General features: G+C 38.6%; 1 protein-coding gene across 1 annotated transcript in view; it reads right to left on the reverse strand.

Annotated features, from left to right (window-relative positions):
- Positions 1 to 4,448: 4,448 nt before the first annotated feature.
- Positions 4,449 to 11,778, reverse strand: part of Klhl14 (kelch like family member 14) — a 105,393-nt gene continuing 98,063 nt past the window's right edge. Inside the window, exons 6-9 of the mRNA XM_004623564.2 lie at positions 10,560 to 10,750; positions 10,318 to 10,476; positions 7,197 to 7,354; positions 4,449 to 5,310 (exon numbers count right to left, since the gene is read on the reverse strand). Of these exons, the coding sequence (XP_004623621.1) occupies positions 5,170 to 5,310; positions 7,197 to 7,354; positions 10,318 to 10,476; positions 10,560 to 10,750 (649 nt within the window). The 3' untranslated portion in view covers positions 4,449 to 5,169. The remainder of the gene's footprint in view (positions 5,311 to 7,196; positions 7,355 to 10,317; positions 10,477 to 10,559; positions 10,751 to 11,778) is intronic.

Below are 11,778 nucleotides of genomic sequence, written 5' to 3' on the forward strand. Positions count from 1 at the left end.
ATAGCTATATTTGTGGCACTTTGCCTAATGACAAAGTAATAAAGCAAAACTTGACTTAAAAGTTAGGTTGAGGCTGGATTTTATGGTAACTTGCATGCAAGGCTAAAAGTTGGGCTTGCTTCTGATATATATATTTTACAAGGTGGAACTTGTTTTCATATACTTTGCATCTAGCCTTCATAATAATGTTTTGAAGAAGAAATTGTTCCAGACACAGATGACAAAACTGAAGCTGGAGAAACTAAATGATCCTCCAAGATCACAGAGCGAGTTTTCTCCCTGCCCCATTATCTTTCTAGTTGTTCATTCATGCCAACAGAATAGCATTTGCTGCAATACATCATAATTGTGCACTTTTCTCTCTAGTACATTCTACTTGTGTTTAGAAAAAGCAGCCACCAGGAAATACTACATGACTTAAAATGATTGATTTAAGAAATTTCTTTGTAGGCAGATGAGTATGGTAGGCTGAGAATGACCTTCGATTAAAGGCTTGGTATGAATCCTGCTTTTGCCACCTATAAGCTTTTTGAAAGTTTTTTTTTTTTTTAATGTATTTGGTTGTTACAGGGTCTCACTCCACAGTTTGGACTCGTGGTGATCCTCCTACTTTCAGCCTCCCCAGTGTTGGGATTATAGGCATGCACCACTACACCTGGACTTTGGCCAGTCCAGACTTCCCTGGGGGTGGGGCAGGCATGGCATGTGGTTGCTGGGATTGAATTGCATTCCCTGTACTTGCCTGAGTTTGCCTAAGTAGGCTCTTTAGTCCACTGAGCTATCTCGCTGGCCCTGTAAGCTTTTTAAGCTCATGAAAGAGTTTATACTCTTAGTTGATTATGACAGTACATCCTCTAATCCCAGCACTGGGGAGGCTGAAAAATATGTTACTCTATTGATAGCTATACAAACCAAACACATTATGGGGCTGGACATTTTCTTCTAACATTGATAATTTTGCTGCTTCTCATTACCATTTTATTTTCCACAAGGTGTCAGTATTCTGCAGGTCAGGTGCTTCTAGGAAGTCAGATGGTCAGTCCCACCTATGAGAACTCAGCCTAACAGTACACTTGTCAGTACGTATTAGTCACCTTTACTCATCTCAGTTTAGTTTTATCTTTAATCTTTGATGACCAGTGTCCATTTTTACATGGCTTCATTTGTGATTATTAACTACAGTGGTGTGAAAGCAAGTAGAAGCTATATTCCAAAATTTGATTTTTGATCTTTCCCTGGGTCAGTGATCTACAATGATATATTCTTATAACACTAAATAGCAGAAGGTAGCTGTAGGTCCTGCTTGGCCACATGATCATGGGGCAAACACGCGATGCTCTGTGGGCTGTGTGGTTGCCCAGCTAAGACGTTTGGTAGGTAGGTTAGGTATCTTAATTTTTAACTTCCAGAGGGGACATAACTTATGTTTATTGGGACATAACTCCATCAGAAGTCAAAGAATATATGAATATTTGCCTGAGAGAACCATACTGAATCAGAAGTCCGACGTTTATAATAATACCTTTTGGGGTATTGTGGTGGTTGACATTGTGTCAACTTGAGATGTCAGAAGATTGGCTGGATCAGCTTGGTGATACCATGCCCTGGGGTGTGGAGGCCCTACCCTAGGGTGGAGAGGGCCTGCCCTAGAGTGACTCAGCACAAAAAGGGTATATAAAGGGGTTGAGTAGGGCTTCCATGCGCCACTTCCTTGGAGGAGCTTGATCGTCACAGCTGTGCTACTTGGCAGGAACTTGGATTTTCACAGCAACCACTTCCCTGGAGGAGATCCAGTCTTCACAGTTGTGAAAGAGAGAGGCTTGACTAATGCCACAGCTGCTGCTTCTCTGCTCTTTGTTGTTTTCTGTTGCCATGAGCGGCTGCCGTCTTCCTTGGAGCCAGCAGAGTATGGACTGAAACCTCCACTAACTGTGAGCTAAATAAACCTTTCCTTTCTTAATTTTGAGTGTCAGGTATTTGTCCCAGCAACATGTGAAAAGTAACTGAGACAGGTATGTACCATAAAAACTTGATACTATGTTGACAATTATGACAGCTTGTAAAGTGGTGTGCATGTCACACATTGGGGAAAACATAAAGTCATCTGGAGACAGAAATAAGACAGATCCTCATTTTAAGGCCACAGAAGCAACTTATTTAATTAAATAATCTGGTACCTACCCCTGTTCACCTGGATTTATTTTCTTAGAAAGAATTCTGTTTTGTATTTTGCTTCCTCAGTATATTTCCTCTTTTGGCCCCAAATTCTTCTAAGTGTTAACTAATTAAAGATATAAAACATAGCTTCACCGTGGGCTTAAAGTATGGAGTTCCTCAAGATTCAATAATTTCCTGAACAGTTCATGAGGTCTGGTCAGCATCAAAGTTTAGGGGATTTGGGGGGATTTGAAAGAAGCCTCAGAACAACTGGCCACTGGCTCAGAAGATGGCAGTGGAGGCCTCTTTGGGGAATGTTCTTTTGTGGTGTGCATGGAGCGCAGGTCTGGAGGAGGAAGATAGAACCCTCAGTACTCTTGCTTTCATGGATACCACAGAGGATCAGAAATTCCTTCTGTTCTGCTTAATCGTCAACACTAAGACATCAAAGTAGCTCCTGAGAAGCACCAGAGTGAATGCTTAGCTTACCAGCAGCAGGCACTTGCTCCTGACCTTGTATAGCTCCCTGCATGGAGTGCTGCCCAACTACTACCTTCTGTGCCATGCTGTCTTCCTTCCTGCTATGTCTTCCAGGGTCCTGCCATCACCCTGCAAACTTCTGTCAGTCAGATATTGAAAAAGAGAATTAAATTAAACAGTGTGTATTTAGGTAATTGATTAAAGTGTGTGATTCACATTCTTTAAAGTTGTGCACATGCTTTTAATACATATCTACATATCTACGATGCTTGCAACAGCATCTAAATATTTAGTTGTTAAAGTCTGGAGAAGTGTCTCCCAACATTCATGTAGTGGAAAAATCAGATTCAACTCATGAGATTTTTAATTCACAACAATTTTCCAGTGTCCTTCACAATTTTTGGTATAATCTATGTTGTACACACTATATGTGGTAAGGAAACAAAATAAACTTGTAAAGCATATCTGCAGGAACAAAACATTTAGGCACTTGATATAATAAACTTTCAAACACTTTAATATAGAAAGCATTATACATTTTATAAGGAGGACATTGAGACAGTTGAATTAGTACATAAAATTTTTATTTAAAGTTTTCCCCTTCCAAGCAAGCTTCATTTATACATTCTAATATTATACAAAATTTACATTTTTCTGTGACTTATTCACTTTTTACTTTCTAGTAGTCTGTATCTTTCTGAAATACAGAAAGTTTTACTTATACTTCTCATAAATGCTTTTATTTATTTTGGCTAGAAGGAAAAAAAGAAAATGAAGAACAAGTCTAAGAAAAGCAAAAATTCTTGTATAAATGGTGACTTCTGGAGGAAATGGTGACTGTTGACAATAAAAGGTTTTGAAACAGACCTTGTTCTCTTCATGAGGTCAGCTGAGGTTTTCCTACCAAGTACAGTAGGCTTTGTTTCTATACACTCCTATTTTTTCAAGGAAAAAGCAATGAAAGTTGATTGCACTGGATATATATATATATACGTATTTATATATATATATTTTACAACGGATCCTTTGGATCTGAACATACAAATAAATACAAAAACAACAAAGATTGCACTTTACTGTAGAAACAGCATTGGATTCCAGTGTACCCATCTACCTTGATGTGCTCCACAACAAAAGCTTATGATCAAGGCATTTTTAATCTGTCGCTTTTCATATCGTTGTTTTGAATGTCACATTTGTCAAAGTATCCGTCCTTTGTGGATGATTAGAAAAATATTACAGGCTTTTATTTACTTCTAACAGTGACTCGTTTTGTTCTGAAGAGCTTGTGAGCCAAATTCATGTTCCTTCCAGTTCAGCTCGTCTGATTGGCGACGCTCAGACTATATCATGCTGTCCTGACCTTCTTTTCCTAAATTCCTCATGCTCCTAAAGCCAAGTAGCTCACTCAACTGAGTTCAGGCATCCGTGGTGATGGCAAACAAAATAGAACCAATTAGGGGAAGAAGGAAGTTCAGCCAAGTATCTGGAGCCAGCCACAGGTGAAGAAGAAGAGGAGTATCTCGTCAGGTGCTATGATGTTGTAAGTTGTGTGTTCTAGGATATAGAGAGACAGTTGGGATTTTACTTCAAAGAAATGATTCTTTCTTTTTATCCCTGAATTTCTGGAAGCAGTCTCTAAATTTTCAGTGTGGATCAGGTTTGGGTCAGATGTGTTTTCCAACAGAATCTCTGGAATTTCATACGACGAAATTTGTCAATTGTGTCTTTTGAAGCAAGTAGCATGTGTGTTTACTAAATATGGCAGAAGAAGAGGAGAAGGAGGAGGAGGAGGAAGAAGGAACAGGAGAAGAAAAGAAACCATAAGCCTTGTGACATAGTATATTTTTGTTTTGATTTTCAGAAACAGTGCGGACATACAGATTAACACACTGGCTAGCATAGAGCCTAGAAAACACAAAGCAATTGCTGCATCTTGCTCTTCTTTGCTCTCGTGAAGTGTTGTACGGGCAGAAGGTGTGAAACAGAGCTGCATACAAACCAAAATGCCTCTCTTTAATCTTTATGGTTTTCTGTAACTGCGCTGCCTGTGGAGTCTGTGAAGTAGCCAAAGATTAGGAAAGCAGAACTGAGCGGCACTATCTGTAATGCGGTGCAAGTGTTCTTGGTGGGTCAGATTTTGAATTATTCATGTACACAATATCCCCAAAACTTCAACATCGACCACATGCAGGTAGACTACAATACACAATACTGATCTTAGGTCTCTCTGGGGCCAGTATTCTGTATTTTCTCTTTCTCCTTTTAAAAGTTAAGATCCTCATGGGAAGTTTCTGTTTAGCTGGGACAAGTTAAAGCCAGTCTAAAATGAAGAGTCTGTCACCATAGGAACTCGGATATGATCTGAGTTACAGACACAGTATCTGCTCCAGAACGAGTTTCTTTCTTTTGTAGTTACTTGCCAATCATCAGAAACCAAAGGTGAATTGCGGCACAGATCCTATGGGAGAGTGACATCACCTGTCACTACTTCCCAGGATGTGACACTGTCCATTTCAGGGTGTCCTGGTATCATTTATTGTAGGGCACACAGGCAGGCAGGATGACTGTGGCACAGGCTGGGCCTGCCAGAGGTTCTGCTACATCTCCTTCAAGTTCCGTCCAGGTCCCCTTTTCTGGACAATAGCATATTGTAGATGATTTATAGGCACCCTGTAATGACAGAGCAGCAGGCGTTGAGAGAAGGATTTTCTGAGAAGAGCAACAATAATATTATTTGTCACATTTACACTAGAGATGAAAGATCTCTGCTCTTGCTAGAAAATTCTGAAGCAGTCAGTTGAAAACTGCTTTATTCTAAGAAAAAATGTAGAATAGACATTTCAAAATCTTTTTTTGATGACGAATAATAAAATTCAAGTGAATACCTAAAACATCATAGATAGTCATAAAATCTTTTAAAATAATGGACTGAAGTTGCAGCTGGCCACCTGGCTTACATTAAATAAATAAAAAGATAAATTTACCTTAATATTAAAATAGTTGGATTTTATTTTATTACCTCATTTCTTCAATTTTGATTTGTTACTGTGGAGAATCAGAGCTGGCACTGAAACTCAGTAAAAAGTAAACTGGAAATGAAGGCTTGCTAACATCTTCATACACTCTGGTTGCTTCCAAACACATACTACTCTTATAGCTCACAATTTGCACCAGCAAACAAGCACATGCACAAATACCTCATTATATATATCAGTACATATTTGTCTTCAAACAATGAATGCTTTTATAAAGCTCTATAAAACTCAATTTCATGATTATGTTTGCCATAGAAGAAAAAACTAATATTATTAAAATAAAAAGTGACCTTATAAAATGGACACAGATAAATGGAAAATATAAAAGTAGTCATCATTCAAAATGTGAGTACATAAGCCAGAAGATCTGAGGTATCTCCCAATGTGATGTCACCTGAAATACAGAGCTTCTTCTCCAGATGTTCATACAAAGAAGAAGAGGAAGAAGAAGAAAAGGAAGAGGAAAGAGAAGAGGAAGAAAGGGGGAAATGAAAAAGAAGAGGAGGAAGAGGCGGAAAAAAAGGAAGAGGAAAATAAAAGTTTGAATTTAATCTCAGTCTCTAACTTTGGTTCTACAATAAATGCTGAGATGAAAACTATTCTGAAACGATAAAAAAATCATCAGCCAACTCCAGAATGTAGGATATTTTGTCTAATAACTGATACTGAGTTGGGAACGAGTCAGTGGTGTGGAACAAAAGGTGGGGTAGAGGCACCACTCCAGACTGCAAAGAGCCCTGTGATCACTAATTAAGAAGAAGACTTGTTAGAATCTGACTTGAAAGTGCTAAAAGGACATCCTTGTCTTTTCTGAGTCAACGAGGGAAATCTGAATGTGGATTGTACATAAGGGAACTGCGGTTCCTTTTGTTGGGTATGACAAATGACAGTGTATTTATAATTTAGAATTTTTAAGAGAAAAAATACTGGTGCATTTAGAGTGCAATAATATAATGTTGGGATTTGCTTCCAATTTATTCAGCCGAACTATTTGAAAAAGGGACTGATGAAATAAACATGGCAAAACATTGATGGGTATTGGCACTAGAGGATGAATTAGTAAGGGTACACAGTAAAGCCAGTTTGGGCATATATTTGGAAATTTTCATGAGAAAGAGGAAAATAGTGAAATTGAAATGATACCTTCTAAGTAAAATTCATGGGAATTGAAGAATTAATTTTCCTTTTTCATATCTGACTGGTCAGAAACTTTCAAACTCTCCTATCCAGTCTCTGAAAAGCATTTGTAGTCACTTCAGCTTGACTTTTAGCTGGAAAACCAGGCTCACAAAAACACAGAGATAGGATGAACCTGAGGTCAAACCCACATCGATCAGATAGCATGACAGTTCACCAGTGTTCTTGGTAATTCTTCTTTATCACTTACAGTAACTTACAGTGTGCACCTAAACATGATATCCTGAAGAGGCACATGCGTGGGTGATGACCCATGTGGAAGGAGTCAAACAGAAAAATTGAACACAAGCAGAGAGGAGGAGAGTGTGGTGGAAATGGACGTACCATACTCCAGCTGTAGCCTCCCACGAGGTAAATGCTGTCATCCAGCACTGCACAACCAGGACCACTTCGCCCCTCCAGAATGGGAGTTTGCAGGATGCTCCACTGGTCTCCTTTAGGGTCATAGCACTCCACAAGCATCACATCAAGGTGGGAGAAGCCTAAGTAACATTGGAAAGTGGAACCATAAAAGAATAAGCCTCTTAAGGTTAGGGCTTTTTTTTTTTTTTTTTTTTTAGGTCTGAGAAGTAGACTAAGAAGTAGTCAACTGTGATTTTGAAGACATGAATACATAAATTCACTGGTGAAATTGGGAGCCATATCAGAAAGACCTAAAAATATATCAAACAAATTCTCTGTTTTGGATTAATTCGAAGGAAGCCTGAATATTTGTCATTAGTAAAAGTTGATTTATGGGGAGGCGGATCATATTAAAATGCTTTACTAAAATGTTATTTTGAAAGGTTTAAAATAAGAATGGTTAAGGAAGCATTTTTATGAAGCACTTACCACAGGATAGTTTCATTTTCTAAGTTTTTTTTTGTCTAAATGAAGTGATTGGGCTGGGGAGATGGCTCAGTAGAATAAGTGCTTCCCTGGCAAGTGCAAGGGCCTGAGTTCAATCCCCAGTTCCCCCCCAAAAAAAATAAATAAAAATAAATAAAAATAAATAAATAAATAAAATAAATGAAGTGATTTCCTGCCATTACTCTATGAGATAAGCTACCATCATTATAGTCACTTTATAGATAAGGGAACTGCAAGACACAAAGTCAGTGACTTCACCCCTTCACTAGTGGGTAAACAGGCTAAGATTTGAACCCAGGAAAACAGACCTTAAATCCTAGACTGAGCTCACAGTATTGCTTTTCTTTCATGACTTTTGAACTCACCTGAAATATTTTGAGTAATTAATGATACACTGTTCAAATGTCTTTTAACCTTTTACAGTCTGTATTTGTATATATCTCTAATGATGTAAATGGTTTCTAATTTCCCAAGATCAAGGTTTGGAGTAGGGGCTCAGGGTTTTCTCTCTCCACTTCTGATAGAGAGAGGAGGGCGGTAATTGGGTCAGCAAGAACAGTACGTGTAGGTTGCCAGACCTCCCTGGAGTCCTACCTTTAATATAGAAGGAGGAAAGGCCCTGGTGGGGGCCTTATGGTCACTCACCAGACAAAATGTCCACCCCCCACCCCCGTTAACTGTATGCTATGGATATTTACTAGTTGACAATCACAATACATATGTCAAGCTAGCTGATATATTGGATTGTACCAACTAATTGAGAGGACGAGTCCTCTTATTAAGAGGATTAATCCTCTAATAAAAAGGCATGATTTTTATTTCTGATAGATTATTCCAGTTAGTATTCCTTGCATAAAACAAATTGCATAGGGAGTTATTGGTCCAGTAGAGCAATGTACCCACTGTACTATTTGAAGCATAATACATTTCAAATGAGGTCTTGGGGTCAGTCTGGGCTCTGAAGTTCCAGAGGCAGTGTCTGAGGCTATGTGTATCTTCTCTGTAGAAATAGTCTATATTATTAGATATACTGACTGTAATCCTTACAAAAACCACCAAGGAGAAATTACTTATTCACACAACTAGCAAGTGCATAGCCAGAACACAAGTCTAGGCTTAGGTAAGTCTTCCTTTCCCCTTTTTCACCCTGATGTCCATTGAGCTAAACTACTATTGATGTACGTGTGTGTGCTACTTCTCATTTAGGTTGCAACTGACCAGCCTGGCTGTGCACACGTAGTCTCAAACATCAAAAGCTCTTAAAATATTTTGGCAATATCTTGTGTAAAGGGAGTTAGAAGAAATTGATATACCATAGGAAGCTATAAAGTTGATATAAAAATGTGTTAAGATACGATGCAATGGAGTATGAGGCGAAATGAAGGCACCCTGGTGAAAATTAAACATGAATTAGGAAAAGTAGAAAACAATTTTCTCTGTCTGATCTACTTTTTATTTATTTATTTATTTTTTATTTTTAGGGAAGGGTCTACAAGGTCTCACTACTAGATTGGACTCGTAGTGATCCACCTGTTTAGAGCCTCCCAAGAGATGGGATTACAGGTGTGCCACCACACCTGGTCTCAATTGCTGTCTCAGTGCACCCCGGGGGCTGGGCCAGCACGGCAGGCTGGGGGATCAAACCCCCGCCCCCTGCATCTGCTTGCAGGCAATTTAATCCACTGAGCTATTTGGCTGGCTCCTTGATCTACTTTTATGATATGTATATTATTGTAAAAATAAATGCACAGATGTGTCTCATCTATTACAGTGGCACAGCACGTTACTAATTTAGTTCATCTTCAAGGATCAGAGGGGAAAATTTCCGGTTGAAGTCAGGATTCTACCAGGCCAGGTTGCTCATTTTCAGATGAGGAAGTAGAGCCCCTAAGTGTGTCAGTAATGCTTGCAGTGCCAGGGATCTGTCCGCTTTCTTGCCAGAATCAGTGCTATATCTTACACAGTAAAGTTATAAATGTGCAATAAGCCACGAAGAATGCAGTGGTGTGCAGATCTAGGGAAGAAAAGGAGCCAGAATGTGGCTCTGAACTACTGTGCTGTAAGTTTTAATTTTTTTAAAAAAAGCAGTTCAATTTGAAAGTCATAAATGGTTTGATAGTCAATACTAGCTAAATAATTTTAGATTTAGACACAAGAGTCTACCAAATGTCTTCTTTAAGGAAAAGATATGATCTATTGGTTTGTGCAGCTATGGCTAAAGTTCTTTGTTCTTTTATAAAAAAACATTTTTCTGGGGAAAATTCATTACTATAACTTTGGTGATAAGAAATAATTCATTTCACTCGATTCACTGTTACAATAAATTGTTTGTGCTTTTCAGTTATTAATGCTCCCTTTTAAAACATTTTCTGTAGACATCATTATTCATTTCTTTAATGGGCATGGTAACTCAAAAATAATCCTATCTGCAGAAAAGTCGGAATAAATGCTTGCTCAAGGGTATTGCTAATTTACGCAGAGTAGATTTTATTTGGTCAACATGTTTTTTTACTTGGTTAGCTGATTATCTAACGAGAAACCCCCTTAGCAAGAAACATGAGATGCAAATGCTACTGTGATTAAAAAAAAAAAAGACCTTTCAAATGATTTCCTCCAATTGCGTACAAGCGATCATTCATTACAGCCAAAGTGTGGATTGCGCGTTTTGTGTTCATGTCTTGTTTCCGAGCCCAGACATCCATTACAGGGTCATAGCAATATAGCCACGGGACATACTCTCCGTTGTGTACACCCCCTGTGAATTAAACATATACACACACAAGTCACACCAGTGTTTTAGAGCTGCACCTTGGAACAGAAAGTAGAGGAATAACTTGCCTGAAATGTATATCTTCCCATTGTGCACGGCTCCCGCGTGAGCTGCCAGAGGCTGCGGCAAAGAGGACACATAGCGCCATTCGTTTGTGTCCAGGTTGTAGCACTCCACGCTCGACAAGTAGCCGGTTTCATTCCTCCCACCGATAACATACAAATGCTTGTCCAACCGACATGCATAGAAGCTGGCTCTTCTATAATGGAAACAACACACAGTGACTCACAGAACAAGCTGTGAAATGCTCTTTGTGATAGGAGAAGGACCCTCAGTCCTTCAAGGAAAGGAGGAACAGCCTGCCTCGTGGGGGGGGGGGCTGCACACTCCTCACCTTGCACACCTACCTCTGAAATCTAAAGCTGGATGCCATAGTCACAGGCGTTGCCCATTCTGGTTAACATCTTTGATGTTAAAACAACAGTAAAGAAGAAAGGCACCAACTCTTTGTTTCAGCCCTATTTATTTTGCTTTTTCTACACTGAAAATATTCATTAATGTTTGGGATATTTGGTACCTTGTAAGGATATCACAGCTCAGTAAGACAAAGTGAAAAATGAGGTAGATAATGTAACAATAATAAATTATCTTGACATTCACTTTCTTTATGGTCCTTCAAGGGTCATTGTTCCCAATTTATAAGAGAACTACATCATCAAAATTTTTCTTCAATTATCATTTTTTCTCTTTTTTCTTCTTAGTATTACTCAAATAGAGTAACTTTTGTGAACTTCATATAATGTTCAAATTCTGCTCTTTTATAACCAGTTACAGGAATTTCATCAAAGTAGCTTTGGAATTGATTTTGATAAGGCTATTGAATATTTTTAAAGTTTCTTTTCAAGAGAAGTTATTGACTGCATTTTCCTACTATGTCATCCAAGGAACACAATGAAGGTTGTGTGGAAAGGATGGGAAACAAGGGGACAAATCCTGAGGTGGCAATAATGTAGGAGTGAGGTATTGGGTACCTGAATTGGAACTTTAGTAGAAGAAATGGAAAGGGCTGTTACAAAACATATGTTACAGAAGAAAATGCAAGACTCATAACTAAAAAAGTGTAGGAGATGAGAAAGAATATAGGTTCAAGGAATACTAAAAAATTGGGGTTAGGATGATTACATTAAAACTTCAGTAAATCGGGGCCGGGGAGATGGCTCAGTAGGATAAGCGCTTGACTGGCAAACGCAAGGATCTGAGTTCAATCCCCGGTTCCACCAAAAAAAA

Source organism: Octodon degus, unplaced genomic scaffold (assembly GCF_000260255.1).
Source record: "Octodon degus isolate 3935 unplaced genomic scaffold, OctDeg1.0 scaffold00003, whole genome shotgun sequence".
NCBI classification, from domain to species: domain Eukaryota; kingdom Metazoa; phylum Chordata; class Mammalia; order Rodentia; family Octodontidae; genus Octodon; species Octodon degus.